This window comes from Podarcis liolepis, assembly GCF_965112155.1.
Source record: "Podarcis liolepis genome assembly, chromosome: 7".
Classification (NCBI taxonomy): Eukaryota; Metazoa; Chordata; class Lepidosauria; order Squamata; family Lacertidae; genus Podarcis; species Podarcis liolepis.
In genome coordinates this window covers 60,002,195-60,017,355 of record NC_139561.1, presented here as the reverse complement: position 1 = coordinate 60,017,355, position 15,161 = coordinate 60,002,195, and the positions used below count along the sequence as shown (strand labels likewise).

Sequence of the window (15,161 nt, the reverse complement as noted above, 5' to 3'; positions counted from 1 at the left end):
ACTAAGAGCATGCTACATTTTCAAAAAGAAAAAGAAAAAAAAGAATGCGCACTACTATTCTCAGTAATGAGAATAGGGATATATGCATAACAGAAGCCCCAGAGCCTTTCAAAACTGAGCATATGCCATGGTGCAAACAATAAATAAAGGAGGAGAGGATAATCTAACAAGCTCTTGTTAGGTGCTAAGCAGTAGCAGCCAGTAGTGGGGTGCCTCCTGACATCAGCATCACTGCAGCTTACCTGGAGGCAGCCAGGGCAAGATAGGGTAGTGGGGAATTTGGGGCTGTGCAGACGCAACAGCAGGAGCATGCGGCTGGCTCTGCCAGTGTACCTGTGCAGCACCAACCTCACTGCCATGGTGCCTTGCCCGGTCCCAGGTAAACTGCAGCAACAGGGTGGTTGGGAGGGTGGTTCTGCCCCACCATGCTGGCTGCTGGTAGTGATAAGATAGAATCAGAAACAGCACCGTGCTTACCTTCATCAGGTGCTTATTCACCCATTTGGTGAAAGTCTTTTTCTGGACCCGATCCCGTTCATCTGTTAAAAAGAGCAGAGAGAGAGAGAGAGAGGCCTAAGTTAGCAAATCAGTCACTTGGAAAAACAAAGAGCATTTCGCGTTGCAGGTGACAAGCAGCAGCATCACAAGCTTTTCTCGGAGCTGATGCATGCCTTCAAGGGCACTTAGGGAGAGGCCAAACTATGCACACACAGACACAGGTTGCTTTCTCGAACAAGGGTCTCAGCCTGTACCTTTTGCTGCCTTTCCTGAGCGCAGAGGTTTTATAAACGACATAAACCAAGTGCATTTATCGGTTGTAAGAAGCTACCCTTCTAGAGCCTAAAACAATGCAGGCAATTAGCGGCTTATTCTTTCACTGTATTTTGGTTCATTGGATTTTAGGGATTTAAAATTTATTTTAGGCCCTCAAGCTCAACCCAAGGACACCTGAAGCTTTTTTTAAAACCCAAGCACCCCAGGCTATAGATACATCTCATATGGGGGGTGAGGGTTCTGCTCTCAGCACCCTTCCCACCTTGGAGCAGATGCCCACCAGTTCTGTGCTACAAGCAACTCCCTCCCCCAGCCAACTCAAAGCCGTTTGAGTCCAAGTTTTCAATCCAACTTCAGTGTGAAACATAGGGCCATCCCCACAGCCCAGATCAACCCAGAGCACATTGTGCAGTAGGGTGGGGGACACCACCAGAGGACCCTTGCAGAGGAAACAGCTCCAGGCAACTTCAGCAAGGAAGCCAAGCTGCACACCGAATCCAAGGTTTACCAACTCCATCTTCACTAGCAAATTCATGCTATATAAGTACTTCCCTCATCAACACCCCAAACAGACCCTGAAAGGGGACAAAGGCTACATATTAAAAGGTCTGCAATGCTGTCAATAATGAGCAGTGCTTTTTTGTGAGGCTACTCACAAACATTGATTATGAGACTCCAGACTAATTTAAAATTAATATGAAAGCCCGAAAAATCCAACACACCACACATCTTGGCCTGGTTACTGGAAGTGATACACTCCTTGTTACTCTCTAACAATTCCCTTTCCTGCCTCCCCTTCTTCTCTCTTGCATTGCCCAAGTTCACAGAATGATAGAACTGTAGAGTAGGAAAGCATCCATGACAGATGGCCATCCAACTTCTGCTTAAAAACCTCCAAGGAAGGAGACTCCATCAGCCTTCTGAAACCAGGTGCATTCCAGATGTTTTGGACTACAACTCCCATCAGTTCCAGCCAGCACAGCTAAATTATATTGGGGCTGATGGGAGTTGTAATCCAAAACATCTGGAGGGTACCAGGTTGGAGAAGCCTAATTTATACTTTGAGAAGGGACCTTACTATTGTTCTCTGCTTAAGCTGATCTATAAAGATCCATGGGCATTGGTGCCCTGTGCGAATCATCACAACTCTGCATATTCTGGGGAACAAACCCATCACACACTCCCCCACCCACCCCTCTATTTTTTATTTTTTGAGTCCTATCATCTCCAGCACAAATTCACCCAGCCCTGACCTTTGGCCTCTCTGCAATCAAGATCCAAGAGCAAGCACAATTTATTGTGATTCATGCGCACAGGCTGTCATGCTCAAGGACTCTCCTTCTGTGGAAGCCTAGCCAAAACATCAATGGGTCTTTTCCTCAAAGGGCCTTGTATAGATTTTTAAACATCTGCAGATTTAAAAAGCAAGCAAGGAGCAAGGAGCCCCTACCCCTACCCCCGGGGGCAACCCCATTCTAATCACTCTCCAGGGATGGGCTATTTATTACTGACATTCGCATGTTGAGTAGCTACAGCCACTTCAACAAAGAGCACCATGAGGGTCAGCCAACCTTGAGAGCTGCTCTCAGGTCAAACAAAGGTGAGCCACCCATGCTCTACAAAACGCTTTTCAAAATATATTTGCTATTTCAAGAAAATCACCATGAAACATTGTGGAAACACAGAGCCAAGGTGCCTCCAGTTCCTCCCATCATAACTGCAAGACTCATTTCATTTTCAGGGGGCTGCACTGGTAAGATTAAAGGTAAAGGTAAAGGGGACCCCTGACAGTTAAGTCCAGTCATGAACGACTCTGGGGTTGCAGAGCTCATCTCACTTTACAGGCCAAGGGAGCCGGCCTTTGTCCGCTCCACAGACAGTTTTTCCGAGTCACGTGGCTAGTACGACTAAGCCACTTCTGGCTCAATGGAACACCGACACCAGAGCAGCGCATGGAAACGCCGTTTACCTTCCTGCCGGAGCAGTACCTATTTATCTACTTGCACTTTTTTGTGTGCTTTCGAACTGCTGGTTGGCAGGAGCTGGGACTGAGCAACTGGAGTTCATCCCGTCGTGGGGATTCGAACCACCAACCTTTTGATCGGCAAGCCCAAGGCTCAGTGGTTCAGACCACAGCACCACCCGTGTCCCTGGTAAGGTTAAAGACCTTCCCAAATCTTATCGGGACCTGATGGCTCCCAAATGCCTCTCTGTCCACTCAGCTGCACTGCTATTGGGTGGCTGCAGATAGGACACCAGCCCAGAAGATGCACCTCCAGCAGGTTACTGGGAGAATACCCTGAAATCTCTACCCATTGATACTATATTCTCATTTGGGGGAAAATCAGCATATTTGAATAATCAGCTGTGAACGAGTTACTTGCACTGACATTTTCTTGGGAATTCAGAAACATTTCTATTTTCTTAAGGTTACCTGCAGAACAACACCCAGAATCCTGCCTCACAATGCTTCCGTCTTGGCTTATTAATGCTTTCTGCACTCTGGTCAGTGACGGCCTTTGAAAGCAGCTCGTCGGCAAGCAAGTGCTCGCCAGATGGTGTGGACTACAACTCCCATCAGCACCAGCCAGCATAGCTGTGCTGTTGGGAGCAAGTGTCAAGGGCAGGTTAGCAATAAACCATTCAGTGTCAGTGAAGTTAATTTTTTATTCAAGGAAATGAGGTCAACTCAGGAGGCCAGGCCTAGTGAGCACAGCAAATCATCCCGGTAGATCTTGCCTAAGTCTCCTTCCCACCCATCAGTTCCTTCCCAAGCAATCTGAGACTCCATCACCATGCCTATCTTTGCTCATCCATCTTCATACCTCTTGTGGTTCTGGGAGACTGGGAAGAGGGGAGCTGGTTGCAGCAGGAAAGGGAGACCCCCTGGCTTCTTCACTAGCCTGACTCCTCTCTGCCTTTTGGCCCCCTTTCTCTCAAGCCTTCACTTCTGCCTTTGATTCTGGACTGCTCTGTGCCACAGCCTCTTCCTGCTCACGAAACCCAGTCACCTCTTCAGCTTCCAACACCTCCTCTGCCCAGTCTTCTACCTCTGACTACTCATCGTCCCACCACCAATCCCCAGGTTCAGAACTTTCTTCCCACCTGGTGCTTCCCACCATTCCCTCTGCATCCAGCCAGTCCATGATACATGCTGGCAGAGGCTGCTGAGAACTGTGCTCTGAATCATCTGGAGGGCAACAGGTAGGGGAAATAAAGGAACATATGCTCTTCACTATTTCACTTAAGTACTCATATAATCAATTTTTAAAAATAATAAAAAAAGATTTTGTATACAATTACAATACAGTTACATACGCTTCAGGTTACAGACTCCGCTAACCCAGAAATAGTGCTTCAGGTTAAGAACTTTGCTTCAGGAAAAGAACAGAAATCGGGCTCCAGCGGCGCGGCAGCAGGAGGCCCCATTAGCTAAAGTGGTGCTTCAGGTTAAGAACAGTTTCAGGTTAGGAACGGACCTCCAGAACGAATTAAGTACTTAACCCGAGGTACCACTGTATGTATCCCCAATATATGTTTACTTTATTATCACTTAACATAAACAATATGTACATCAGGGGTGGTGAATATTGCAGCCCTCCAGATTTTGCTGAACTACAATTCCCATCATCCCTGGACCATTAACCATGCTAATGGGAGTTAGAGTCCAGCCTGCCTCTAGAGGGCCACAGGCTCCCCATCCTTGCAGGAAGCGGTTCCCAAAAAGAACATTCCAAAAAAACCACCCAAGAACAGAAAATACGTACCTTTACAGAAGAAAACCATCTCCACGCTACATTAAATTTCCCTTATCACACCATAACTTAGTGTTGCATTTCTATCAACTAACCAATATCTAGTTATGGCTTCAGAAGAGGGAGAAAGTATATTCTCACCAGTCAGCAGAAAAGACTGAGGGAGGGAGGGAGGGAGGGAGGGAGGACAACAACTGTATCTACTACATGACTTGGGGGAAAATTTGGTTCAGTTCACATTTTAATGCAAAGCTCCCAAACTTGTACTTCCCAAAACAACAAGTGAACTGAAACATGGCTAAGCTTCAAAATTTGCACTTCTCTGAATTTTGCAATGCGTTTCTCCAACAAAATAACGGTTACAAAAATGTGTGGAAAAGATAGTCCCTTGTTACAAAGCAGCAGCAAAGCCCATTAGAAGTCAAGGCCCAACCCTCTGTTTTAAGTTTTCCTGTGCAAGTCACACTGAGCTTAAGTGAACTAGAGTCACACCATTTCCACCCATTGCACAGGATGCCCCTTTCTGGTGAATTGTGCCCCAGCTATGAATCAGTTCTGTACCCCCCCACACCCCTCCTCTATCAGTGGCCAAAATCTCTTGCTCAAGGCAGCTGCCTCCACTCTTAGCACAGCCCTTTCTGCTCCCCCTTTCTTTTCCCCCAGAAACCTTCCTTTGATGCCCCAAATTCTCTTCCTACAAGGCTGGAATTAAAAAAAGAAAGGGAAAACAGAAAGATGAGCCAGAGGAGAGTGACAGAAGGATCAGGCTTTACTCCTCAGGACACTTTATAGGAAGCAAGTGAAGTAACCATGAGTAACCTCTGAGTAGCCATGCTTAGGATGAGGCTGCCACGCAATCCACTCCCCCCCCCCCACCATCAAGGAAGATGTAACAAACGAGGAGGCCGTACTAACCAAAGCAGCACATCTTGCACACGAGGTGGGCGTTCAGCTCCCTCTCCCCTCTGAAGATGTGCCACATGGACCCCTTAGAGCCCAGTGCCATTGGCATCAAGTCCTTGGTTTGCAAGAGAGCTCTTCCAACTCCTGGTTTCCCCTGGAGTCTGTTATCCTCAACGTGGTCTCCTAGTCCCATGCCCTGGCTGCCGGCTTCCTCACCACAGCTCCTCCCACAGCTTCCTCCTTCGTGATCAGCAGCAAAAGAAAGTGCGCACGCGCATGAGCCTCCCTTCAGAACATCTCTGCAAACAGTCCCACACAGAAGGGAGCCTCAGAGGCTTCAAAGAGAAAGGGGTTCACTTTGCAAGAAGGTGCCAACGTCTTCCATAGTTGGGGAGAGACAGAAAAAACCCTCTGAGACACAAGCAAAACAAAAATAATACGGTGGTCCAGCACAAATATTTCAAAATAGCCACATCATCACCAGACCTCAAAGGGGCAGGCAGGCACAGGCCTCAGCTGTGCATGAAGATTCGGCAGCAGCAAGGAGGTTGGTCAATATCCTGCCGCACCCCAGAATGGGTTACACTTCATTCAGTCACTACAATGTCCTTGGTGGAAACTCCCTATTCCCACCATCACCTTTGCACTCAAGAAAGGAGGCGATCAGGTCAAAATAGATGTAAAAAGCATTCAGCAGGTCCACCACTCCTCAAGAGAGAAATGAGACTGAGAAAAAGATTCTCTTCTTCAGGTTGAGCAAGAGTACAAATCCAAGACACACTGGGAAGGACAACTCATGACTACTCAGGGACTTGGAACAGAAGAGGAATTTTCCAGTTCTTCAGCTTTTTCTCTCTAAAAATCCCAACTTCCAGCCAAAACTCCATCACACCCAAGTTGCCACCTCCATGCAGCAAGCAGCATGTGGGAGTCAGAAGGTCCAGCCAGCACCTCTCTCAAGAGAACTCAGCAATGCAGCTCCAGGCTGTTTGCCTCCTGGTTCTAATGTGAACTCCCAGAGTCACCAGACGGACTGAAACACTAAGGCAGAACAATAGGCTGTTCTTCTTTCTCTCCATTCATTGGGGGCCTGCAGCATCTTCACAAATAAAACATCCTCAAGCTGAAGACAGTCCCCAAAATTTCCAGAGCTCAGCTCTGCAAAAGCACTAGCTCAGCAGAAGACTACGCCATTTGAGGAGGGCAATGGTGTGGAGCGTCCACGGCAGAGATAACGGGGGCTAGCTTATCAGTCATCTTCCTTTTCCTCTTCTTCTAAATATAACTCCACTTCAGTCTCTTTGAGCCAAGCTGAGTGCTCCCCACTTCCAGCAAGTTAAGCACAAAGCTCCAGCATCACTTAAGCACCCTGGCAGCAGCCAGGCCCAGCAGAAAACATCAGCTTCTGGCTTCCTTCACTGCCACCCAGGAAATAACTCCATGAGTACTCTGTCCGATGCTTTTCCTCCTCCCTTATGAGCCTGTCACCCAGCCTTACTCCTCCTGGGTAGATCTTGGTGTCTAATGAGATTAGCCCTCCCACCCCCAACATACACACACACACAAAGAGAGAGAGACACTATCCTATCCACTGAGCTAAGAATAAGTCCCTTGCTCCTTCTCACCAACAACATCAAGGTCTTGCCAGCTTATCTTCAACGGCTTAATCTTTTCCCAGAGAGTCCTTCTGATAAGCAACCTGTTACCACCCGACTGCTCAACTCTCAGCAGCCCCCGCTGCTGCCTCACTGGCTGGCTACCCGCTATCCCACCCTTGCCCACATTCCCCCCTTGCCCACCCAGAAGATAACCAACCAACCGTCTGGCATTCCTGACCAAGGCCAAGAACAGAGGCCACAGCAAAGCTGCTATTGTCAGTGACCTGGGCTGGCCTAACAGACGGAAGGGGGAGCAGGGAGGAGGCTCAGGGCAGCCGGAGGAGCTCAGCACAAAAAGACAGCAATGGGAAAAAATAACAAACCAAAGGCACTTCTCAAACAGAGCAAAGCACGGACCCAGCTGTGCCCTTTGGAAGATTCTTTACAGCAGCCTTCTACAACCTTGTGCCCACTGGGTGTTTTGGACTGCCCCACCTGCCCTAGCCTTCATGGCTACATGGTGATGTGGTGGGCTGATGGGAATTGTAGTCTGAAATGTCTGGAGGACACCAGCTTGAGAAAGGCTGCTGCAAAGCCTCCAGCAATTACAAGATCTGCAGCTGGACACCACAAAGGCTGCCTTATGAAACAGTCAGGTTCCGATCCGATACACAGGATAGGTAACTGGGTTCCAGGTTCTCAATGGGTTCTGTAGCAAAGGACTAACCAGAAACATGCACTTGATGAAAGAAAAAGACTGACAGTACATAGGGATGCAGAAAGCTGCCTTGTGCCAATTTACCTGACTGCCAGCAGCTCTCCGGGGTTTCAGGCAGGAATCTTTCCCAGCCCTATAATTGGCAATGCTAAGAAGAATTGAACCTGAAGCCTTTTGTATGCAAAGCAGATGCCCTCTTGCTGAGCTGTGTCTGTCTGTCCATCCCTAACACACACACACACAAAATCACATCCTGCTATTCTGAGCTTAGTTAAACCAGAGCAATGCTGGTTCTGTAATTTGTTGTTGTTGTTTTGTCGTTTAGTCGTGCCCGACTCTTCGTGACCCCATGGACCAGAGCACGCCAGGCACTCCTGTCTTCCACTGCCTCCCGCAGTTTGGTCAGACTCATGTTTGTAGCTTCGAGAACACTGTCCAACCATCTCGTTCTCTGTCGTCCCCTTCTCCTTGTGCCCTCCATCTTTCCCAACATCAGGGTCTTTTCCAGGGAGTCTTCTCTTCTCATGAGGTGGCCAAAGTGTTGGAGCCTCAGCTTCACGACCTGTCCTTCCAGTGAGCACTCAGGGCTGATTTCCTTCAGAATGGATAGGTTTGATCTTCTTGCAGTCCATGGGACTCTCAAGAGTCTCCTCCAGCACCATAATTCAAAAGCATCAAGTCTTTGGCAATCAGCCTTCTTTATGGTCCAGCTCTCACTTCCATACATCACTAGGTTCTGTAATTACCAACCACTATTGTAAATTAGGATCACCTTCAACTTCAGTTGTCTTCTAGAAGAGGGTTTCTTTACCCAACCATGATTCAATACACACACACCCCAAACATTAACAAGGATTTCCACAGTGTTGCAAAGGCCACCCCCACTTTGCTGATGATCTTGGACCATTCACAAGTCACCATGTCTCTCTGGAAAAACTGTTTCCATCAGAGATTATAACTGTGATCTCTCAAGCAAAGACACTCAGCAAACAATCACTTTCTCATGATCAGGCTTCCTCTCTTGCAACCTGCCTGCCTGTCTGTCCAGCCCAGCCCACGATCCTCTACCTAGTCACTGATTACTCTTTTGGGAGCATATCAAGTGCAACCCTTTTGCCTGAGCTACAGTCTGCTTTAGAGGTAGCCAACATGTTGCCATCAAAGTGTTGTTGGACTCAGAACTCCCACTGTCCTTGGCTAGGCTTTATGGGAGCTGAAGTCCAGCATCTGGAGGGCACTATGCTGGCTACCTATGGTCTACCCAGACATGTGCATGAAGTTCCTTGTGCTGGGGGCTGCTTCTTAACTTGCTTCCCATTTCTACCTCCCTGGAGACGCTCCCCAGACAGGATCCCCCAGCTTCACTGGACTCCTGTGCTTTCAGTCCTCTTCCTTGGGCCATCTGCTGACTTCTGAGTCCGGCACTCATCAAGGGACTTCCCACAAAGAGGCTCAAGGTTGCTTCCCCAAACAGCAGGTGAAGCCAGAGCACAAAGAGAGCAAATGGATCAGACCATCAAGAATATGCACTGAAGCAGAGCAGGGTGGCTTTAGTCCCATCCCAGTTCAAAGCTGGAACAGAATAGACTTTAATGGGTATACAGTGGTACCTCTACTTACAGATGTGATCCATTCCGGGGTGCTGTCCGCACCCCGAAAAGTCTGTAAGTAGAGTGCCACTCCTGTGCATGTGCGAAGCAGTGAACCCGGAAGTAAACACTTCCGGGTTTGCCATGTTCATAACCAGAAAAAACGCAACGTGAAGCAAACACAACTCGAGGTATGACTGTATAAGCATTCCTTCCTATATCACTGTCTCAATTTCAGTCCCTTTCTGAATTATCCCTAGCATGGAATTTGCCTTTTTCACTGCCTCTGCACATGAAGTTGAATTTCCAGCTCTACAATATCTTCCTTTGCAGAAGCCATGCTGGTTCTTCCCCAGCGGCACCTGTTCTTCTTTGCTCTCTAATCCTTTGTGCTAAAAAGAGTTTTTCAAGTGCTGAGTTTTAGGTTTGCATGGTGCTCTGGGATATTGTGTGGAAACCAGAATGTTAAGGAAGTGTAAGACTGAAAATCCCCATTCATAGAAATGAGGCAGAAATGTACACAAGGCCCCAGAAACATAGCCACATAGTGCTGTCACTTAGGAAACTGTCATTGTGGCATAAATCAGAATGCTCTTCTACCAATGAACACTGGTGACATGCAGAGGGGCTAAGTCATGGGCATCACCTGAGTCAACTGACCACTCATTTAGTTTCCTCAAAGAACTACAATTCCCAGAGCTCTTTGACAGTTAAAGGAAGTACTGAAACTTTCTTATGTGCAACAAAGAGTCTCGTAAGTCTAACCCTCTGGAAGCTTCTCTTATGTGTGTCCAGCAGAGTCTTCTGCATATTCCATGACATCACCAACCCAGCAGTGCTTCTGGGCTGTTCCTGACCTCTTGCCATCAAGCAGAAAAAGAGGACTGCTGCTTTGAACAAGGTCAGGTGGAAGAACAAACACATATACACAGAAAGAGAGAGGGAGAGAGAGTACATTTTGGTCCTCAAATAACAGTACCTTCCTGCCTCCTGCTCTTCGTCCAATACAAGATCCCAGCAACTCCAAGAACGTGACTCAAGACGAACACAGTGGGTGGCAAGAAAGTGCCATTCAAAAGGGGCATTTGCCTCCTGGTTCCCCTGCCGTTATCACAGATCCCGAGTTTTAAATTCCTCTCTTGAGGCCGCAAGCGCCCAGACACAGCATCACACGGAACAGGGCGGGCGAGAACAGCAAAGGCACAGAGTTCAGAGGAGAGAAAGAGAGCAAGAGCGAGAGAGGAGAGAGAGCTGTCTCTGGAAGGAGGGGGGGGTTCTCTTCTTCTCTCATCAACCCATAGGGTGGGGGAGAAACAGCCTGCCCTCTGTTGCTTCCAAAACAAAAATGTCCGACGGAGCAAGGGGACTCCGGACAGAGAAAGTGAGCAAATGAGCGTCCGGGTGACTCAAACATCTTTCCTTGGCATCCACCAACGTGATGAAATGAACCAACTTCAGCCTCTCCCCCCCCCCCCTTCAAGAGAGAGAGCGTCATGCTCTTAAATTTCCATTCCTAAGCCCATTGGAATGCCCACTCTCCAAGCAGGCTTGTTTGGAAGAGAACAGGGAAGGCACTGCTTGAGGAGCCAGGACAGACAAGGCAGAGCAGGGTTTCTGCTGGCTCAGGACAGGCTGCCTAAAGAGCAGCCTCCCATACAGCCCTTCCAGATGACAGGAGGGGGAAAAGAGAGACCAGTTGGCTCAGTGCTTTTTTAGTTCATTGAATTGCAAACCTCAGCAGGTGCTGGCTGGGGCTGATGGGAGTTGAGTCCAAAACAGCTGGAGGGCAAGAGGGCTGGGCTATGCAGATGAGGGGGTGTGGCTATGCAGATGGGAAAAGCCTTGGTTCTCAATGGCCCCTGGAGCTGAGAACAAGGACAGACCCCATCACAATGATGTCCTTTTCACTTTCTCCCATAACTGAATGAGTACCATTTACTCCTAGGGGGAAAAGTGAAGCCCTGAGCTTTGGGAGTTTGCTTCTTATGCTCTTGATGTCTATGGGGAGAGTGTACCAAAGCTGAGGTGCCACTTTCAAAAAAGGTTGTTTCTGCCGTCACCATCCCCCACCCACCTCACATCAGATGGACTGGAAAAGTCCCTCCAAAGACATCCAGGGGGTTGTGCTGTACCATGTGGGTGTAGGCAGCCCCAAGGTTACCATGGCAGTGTATGTGTACATGCCATGCACATCTATGTGCAGAGATAGTGATGTGCTGCACACACAGGTGCCCTTGTGAGATATAAGCCATTCCTTCACTCACACAACTCCACACATGCCCATTTGCCCACAGGCATTTTGCTAAACAAATTAATAAAGAATTGTAGATTGTATGACCTTCGGGGAATTTTAATTATGTGCAGAGCATTATTATTATTACTATTACTATTATTATACACTGGTGGCACTATACAAATGATATTATTAATAATAATATTATCCTGGTTTCAATGCTTAGGCCCAATATAGGCAAGTGGCACCCACAGGTTAAGAAATCCTGATCTTTCCTATTCAGAAATGCAAAGCCGTAGAGCAGTCAATGTCTTCCAAGGACGGAGGGGAAACATTGCCACTTTTGTTCACAGTGGCTACATTTGGGGCCACTGGGCAGGCTCACCATGCCAGGGAAAAGACAGTGAGCGATTGTTCCCAACTGGCTCCGTTTAGAGACAACCTGACACTGTGCATCCCATTTCTTGTTTTTTTTCTTTTCAAAAGGAGGTTTTCACTGATATGTAAAAAAGCAAAAACTCTGAAATTGCTACATAAAAGCCAAGTGTAGTATTTAAACAAGCACAATATTTTCACACCCACACCCCATGCCAGGATACTGTAAGAAAGCCTTCCCCAATTGAGTGCCCTCCACTGCCATCCCCACTGGGGCTGAGGGAAGTTGCTCTCCAGGCTGCTATTTCTTCCACAAGTACACCCCAAAAATGTCTACTTTCACAGGCTTCCTGGATTCTTTGCTTTTAATTTAGGCTGATTCCAATCTGGGTCTCAGGTCAAAATAAGATAAGAGGAAATCCAGTCATCTCCACTGTCTGTGGTTTAAGACATTTCAGAGCCTGGGAGATAAGATATCCAAAAGGTCACCCACAGATGGGAAAATTTATCCGTTTCAGTTCCTTATATTTCCATTATTAAAGTCAGTTCTCCAAACTTCCACGTTAGTTTGTGGACTTATTAAAATAATAATGTCACTCTACTCTATCCTCTGCAGTGTAAATATTCGCCCAGAGAATTAACAGATGGGAGTTGTGGCTTGAAGAGACCAGTGGGAGGATGAAGAAAATAGCACATATTTCAAAGCATGTGTGGAAAAGTTTGGGGGAACCCCCACTCCAAAGCGCCAGGACACCGTGCTGGAAGGATTTTTCTCCACCTACCCTTTGTGAAGAAAAACCAGAAATAAACTTGATTGTGCAGTTTGCTTCCTCGGCCACTGTGCCTGTTCTGCTGCTTTTTCATATGAAATTGTTAAAAATACAGTAAGCCTCTCTTGTGAATTGAGCAACTGAAACAGCCTCGACCATCACAACAGTCCAAATGAAACACACAGAGAGAGGGAAGAGCCACCAGAAGCCACCCAGGAACAGAAGGACAAGGCGCTCTCTGCACACGTCCTGTTTGAGAGAATATTGTATGCAAACAACCACAGGCTACTGCTGGGCAAGGAGAGAGAAGAAGGGAGGCAGGAGGTTAAAAGGGGATGGGTTCCAACAAGGACAGGGTGCAAGCTCAGCCAAATGATTCTCAGAGGAAAAATTCAGTTCAAAATTGTCTAGAGGAGCAAAAGCTCTCCCTCCCACTACATGCCCACAGCACTGCCAGAAGTTTGAGTCAGGGGCAGGCCAGCAATAACACACCCTGTGTCAGTGAAGTTAACTCTTCATTCAAAAGAACACAAAACAGTGCAGGCCTAGTGATCAGAGCAACTCTTCCCAGTAGATCTTGCCCCAGTGAAGCAGTTGTGAGGAATGAAGGTTCCCACTTTCCCACAGCTCTCCAAGGTGCCTCCCCTGGTTCCTTTTCCCAGCAGCCTAAGGCTCCATTGTCTTGTCTCGCTTTGCTCCTCCCTCTTCATACCTCTTCTGGTCCTGGGAGACAAGGACAGAGGGGAGCTGGTTGCAGCAGGATGGAGAGACTCCATGGCGTCTTCAGAAGCCTTACTCATCTCTATCTCCTGTCCTCCCTCCTCTCCTGCCTTTGATTCTGGACTGCTCTCTGCCACAGCCTCTTCCTGCTCACTAAACCCTGTTACCTCTTCAGCCTCCAACACCACCAAGCAAGGAAAGCGTCATTTTCTGCCAGTTCCCTGTGAAACAACCTAGTGTAGCCTCCATCCCCTCCTGCTACCCTGCAACCTGGTCCCTTCCATATATTTTGGACTACAACTCCCATCAACCCTGATCATTGGCTGTGCTGGCTGGGGCTGATGAAAGCTGTAGTCCAAAATGTCTGGGAAGACGCCATGTTGGGGAAGGCCGGCCTATTTATAGTCCCTGTGTACAGCATATTCTGTAAAAGGCAAGGAAGGGACAAAAGAAATCAACTGGTTAAAAAAATAGGCTTGTGCTTTCAGAGAGAGAGAGATTTCCAGTCTCATGCCCCAAAGGTGGGCTGTGCTTGACTACAGATGCTGAAATTGTGGCGGGTGGTGACTCTTGTCTACTGAGCTTAAAAAGGCTAAACTCCTTCTGAAAGCAACACAGTGTATAGGCCAGAATAAAGGGAAATACATTTTCACTTCCAGGCAATTGAACTTCTTTGCTCCCTTGAGAAAAAGAGACGGTGCATTTGGTCTAAGTGTCCTGAGGAATTACTTAGCCCCTGCGGGAAAGTGACAGGAGACAGCAATTCTCTCAGCTGAGGAAGGTTGGTTGGCCACCTCACCCACCCCAGACAATTACAGTCATACCTCATGTTACATTTGCTTCATGTTACGTTTTTTCAGGTTGCGTCCTGCGGTGACCTGGAAGTACCAGAAAGGGTTACTTCCAGGGCTCGCCAACCGCACTTCACGCATCCGCCAAAACACACCACGCACCTGCGCAGATACGGTGCTTCAAGGTTGCACACTTTTCAGGTTGCGAAAGGGCCTCTGGAACAGATCCCGCTCGCAACCAGAGGTACCACTGTACCAAGCTACAAAAGCAGCCGGAAAACACACCAAACTTTGAAGACACAAGCCAAGGTTTGTTGGCTCAACTGTGGGGCAGCTTGTGGTTTGTTCAACAAACCATAGCTTAAAGAAACTCTGGCACAGCATTATGTGAGAATCAGGCCCTCCCCGTTCCAATTCACCCCCACATGCACATAAGTCCATGGTCCTGCCCCACCCTCCCCTAAGAAGGAGAGCTAGGGAACATTGCCTTACAAGAAAACAAAAACAAACATTTCTAAGGGATTCAGATTCTGTGCCAGATGCTTCAAGAGGCAGCCTGTGGAAGGAAGATAAATGACCCACAACCGCCACATGCTCCAGTCAGAGTTTTTAAAAGATGCACAAATGCACAGTTTATTCATTTCCCGAAAGAGACAGTTGCTGTGGAACTGTCATCTGCAAAACTCCCAGCCCTTTATGCCAATTCTTAAAGAGATGTCTCTTCCGTTCTCAGAGCTGAGTCACCCTCTGGCTCAGCTCAGACCAGTGTGTGTGTGTGTGTGTGTGTCAGGCCAGACTGCACACTTACTTGACATTTCCCTGGTGAGTAACACTTTCCCCAGCCTAACACTCGGTGACTTTGCAAAGCATCAGGGGCCTTATAACAGACGTGAGAAGCTGCCAGCAGTTCAAGAGAGCGCAGGTCCACCAAGCAC

General features: G+C 47.9%; 1 protein-coding gene across 1 annotated transcript in view; it reads right to left on the bottom strand.

Annotated features, from left to right (window-relative positions):
* Window positions 1–15,161, bottom strand: part of MACF1 (microtubule actin crosslinking factor 1) — a 298,900-nt gene that overhangs the window by 200,395 nt on the left and 83,344 nt on the right. The window contains exon 3 of the mRNA XM_083512609.1: window positions 478–539. Coding sequence (XP_083368735.1) covers window positions 478–539 — 62 coding nt within the window. The remainder of the gene's footprint in view (window positions 1–477; window positions 540–15,161) is intronic.